We start from the raw sequence: 3277 nt of genomic DNA, 5'->3' as shown, positions 1-3277 counted from the left end.
TTGTGAAACGAAGGAGCCTCACCAGCTCACACACTTGAGTTGCGGGCGGCACGTGGAGGTCAGCGTGGAGCAGTGGGTCACCAAACCCAAGCCGAACTCGACAGTGGCAGCAACCCCTGGGTCACCATCTAGTTGGCAGATCAGGTGTTTTTGTCCTGTGACAGTGCGAAGCGGAGCATCACTTTTAGTACTCTCAGTACTGTAGTAAGCCCGGCCGCGAAGGGGTGGACCTGATGTGGGGTTTGACAGGCTAGGAGTGGGTGTTGGGACACTGCAGAACTCTGCGGATTGGACCGCTCCCTCTCTCTCTTGCCCGTATTCTCTGCCAGACCGGATCGACTGGTTCCAGCGGCTCACCTAAAGGAATTTGGGTGGCCCTCCCTCTCCACGGAGTACCCAGCCAGCCCTGCCGCGATAGCATCACACTGCACACGCCTCTGGGCAAACGAAAGCCAGGAGAGGAAACCGATACTCGCCTGCCCGCTTAGGCTCTACCCCCGCGCGGCTTCCCTTTGCTAGGCAACCACACCTCCCACCTTCGGAAACTAGCATGAAACCAATAGTAAAGGTTGGAATTTCAGGAAAGCCCCTGGAGGCGCTGCCCCACCCCATTCTTCCAACTTCTACCTTCAGATCTTTCCCCCTTACCCCCCTCCCCGATTCTGTCCCTCCACAACACTCAGTAGCAAACATTTATACAGCTGTCCATCGCCAACAGGCGAGTGTTCTAACAAGAAAGAAACAGACTCTTAGCCCTATTTTTCAGAAGATGAGTCGCATGAAGCCACCTACCTAGTCATTTATTTCCTAGGATTCTTGGGAGTGGTCTTAGCTCCTCCATGTGGCTTAAGAACTATATAAGGAAGGTTTGTCTGTTAATAAGCAGCTAGAGGCTGCTCCCATCTCACACCTCTGCCGGTTTGAAGGCGGCTAGTTTTAGCAACCACCTTCAAGGCAACTGCAATTCCAAAGTTTCAATCCCCCCACCCACCCGCCGCCTGCTGAGGACAGAACTCAGGGCTTGTCAGATGGTAGGCAATTATACCACCCCAGTCCGCAGGAAACACCAGAGTTTCAATAGTCAATGTTAGAATTTAAAATATAAAACCCAAGCATTAGACAAAGGAAAACAACAAAATGATATAATTCTGGAGGGAATTTTCACACAGTCCATCTTCAGGTTTATTCCTTTCCCATATTTTATTAAACTTGAGTTGTTGCTTAAAAAACAGCAGCATTATCAAAGACGCATCTGTACAAACATTTTACAAAAGAGAAGATTACTAGTATCAGCTCCATCAAGAGCAGGCAGAAGAATAGATATAGTTCAACAGAGATATCTAAAATGTATTCAGATATTGGAAACGCCTTTTCCTCCCGTACAAACGACGGCGGATGAAGAACACTGCACAGGCTCAATTAGTGAACTTCTCTTTTTTCCGGGAAGATGAAGAGCAGACGGATACCAACCCACAACAAAAAAAGCTCTGCATTCCCATTTCAACTGATTTAAGTCTTTATGTGGATTCAAGTCTCTGGGAAACACTTCTGGGCTGTCTGGCACTTGATTCTTAACTAAGTCACCTAGCCCACCTTCGCTTAAGTTCCTGGTCAGGTTTCTATTGACCAAACAAGGAATTTCAGAAATGCTTCTTTCAAGACCAAAGGCGAGGAGGTGAACTGAACTCAGCATCTAGCGAATTTGTTTGTGAACAGAGAAAAAGAGGTCAGAACGGGGAGGAAAATTACCTCCTGGCCAAGAATCAACCAACAGGCCATCCCATTCTGTCTGGGGTGATGCGGAAGTCCAGTACCTGCTGGACATCTACAAGCTAGGTTCGCTTCTCATCTCCCCCAGCTCCTTTAGCTCCACCTTTCTGTACTTTCCTGACTTTCTCCTGTTGGTGATCACCAAGACGACCACGCCAGCCACTAGCGCCACCACAACTACAACAATGACAGCGATGAGACCAGCGGTGAGGCGCTTCATGGAGAACTGGGGGGGCTTCTCGTCCAAGTAGTAGATGAGGGTCCGCTCCACATGCAGGGGCTCCCCACGCACCTGCACATCCAGGCCGCGGAGACCAGTGAAAAGCGACTCGCCTTTGATGTCCCTCTCAAAGTAGTAGGCGGCGTCAGCGATGTCCACGTCTCCTAGGCTCTTCTGCGATGCGTTCTGCCGCAGCTCTATCTGGATGGTGGGCTCCTCGTAGTGCACTGCCGACAGAAAGTTGGGGCGCAGCTGGTAGCGCTCCTTGAAGAGCCGCCGCAGCTCAGAGTCCAAGTCAGAGTGGTTGAAGGCTCTGTTGGTCGGTCGGTGGCTTAATTCAATGAGGATGTGGTGGGTGCGCACCAGTTCGTCGCAGCGCAGGCTCAGGTCGCCCTTGTCCGTGCGGCGCACACCCACTGAGTTTACACACCAGCACACCGAGGTCTGGTTGCACTGGCGTGCCTTGAAGTGACCTTTGTCGTCACAGTCTGGGTCGTAGAGGCCATCGTTGTCTACAATCGCATGCTCGCTAGGCTTCACCAGGGTGCGGCCGCTTTTCTGGGCGCTCATGCGGGCCTTGAGCAGCAGGCACTTGGAAGTCAGCGTGGAACAGTTGACCAACACCTGTGAGCCAATTGCCCGGCATTGGCAGGCGCCACCTGGGCTCTCAGAGCTGCAGACGGTCATCTTGTTGGTGGGACACTTACAGTCGGTCTGTGCCACGCAAAAGCGGGTCACCACCGCCAGCAGCAGCAGTAGTATCAGAGGTGCTAACTCCGAGCCCCTAGCCATGGTGGGGTAGAGGAGAGCGTACTTACAGCTACTGACCAGGAGCCGGGATTCTGAAGGATCAGACTGGGTAGGACGTTGTCGGCGACTGCTGCCAGGCCGCTCCCTCCTGCTCTTATATCCTCAGGGACCTGCAGGACTGGTTAGCCAGTGACTCACCCAGTGGAATCTGGGTGGCGCTCCCCATTCCCAGGTCCCACGAAGGAAGCCTCCTGAGATAGGATCAGGCAGGGGAGGCTGCTCCTGCCATCTGCTGACCAAAAGTCCACAGAGGAAACCAGTACTTACCTGGCCCCACCCTGGAGACGCTGCCCTCTTTATGGCTCCAAACCAGGGGGTCCCATCTTTCTTAGTGCAGCCTCCTGAGTTCCTCTAAAGGCCCAGCTGCTGAACTCCACACCCATTGCCCATCTCATTCCAGGTCCCATAATCCCATACTTCCTCTTTTTCTCTCCCAACTCCTATCTTCAGTCTCTTTGCTTTCCTCTCTTCATGCTC

At 52.6% G+C, this 3277-nt stretch overlaps 1 protein-coding gene across 1 annotated transcript; it reads right to left on the bottom strand.

Annotated features, from left to right (window-relative positions):
* Positions 1–1795: 1795 nt before the first annotated feature.
* On the bottom strand, positions 1796–2782 carry Tacstd2 (tumor associated calcium signal transducer 2). Its single transcript, XM_005360616.1, has one exon. The coding sequence runs from the start codon at positions 2780–2782 to the stop codon at positions 1826–1828; it is 957 nt and encodes a 318-aa protein (XP_005360673.1). The 3' UTR covers positions 1796–1825.
* Positions 2783–3277: the final 495 nt, after the last annotated feature.

This window comes from Microtus ochrogaster, linkage group LG3 (genome assembly GCF_000317375.1).
Source record: "Microtus ochrogaster isolate Prairie Vole_2 linkage group LG3, MicOch1.0, whole genome shotgun sequence".
Taxonomy (NCBI): domain Eukaryota; kingdom Metazoa; phylum Chordata; class Mammalia; order Rodentia; family Cricetidae; genus Microtus; species Microtus ochrogaster.
This window is presented reverse-complemented; position numbering and strand designations above follow the sequence as displayed.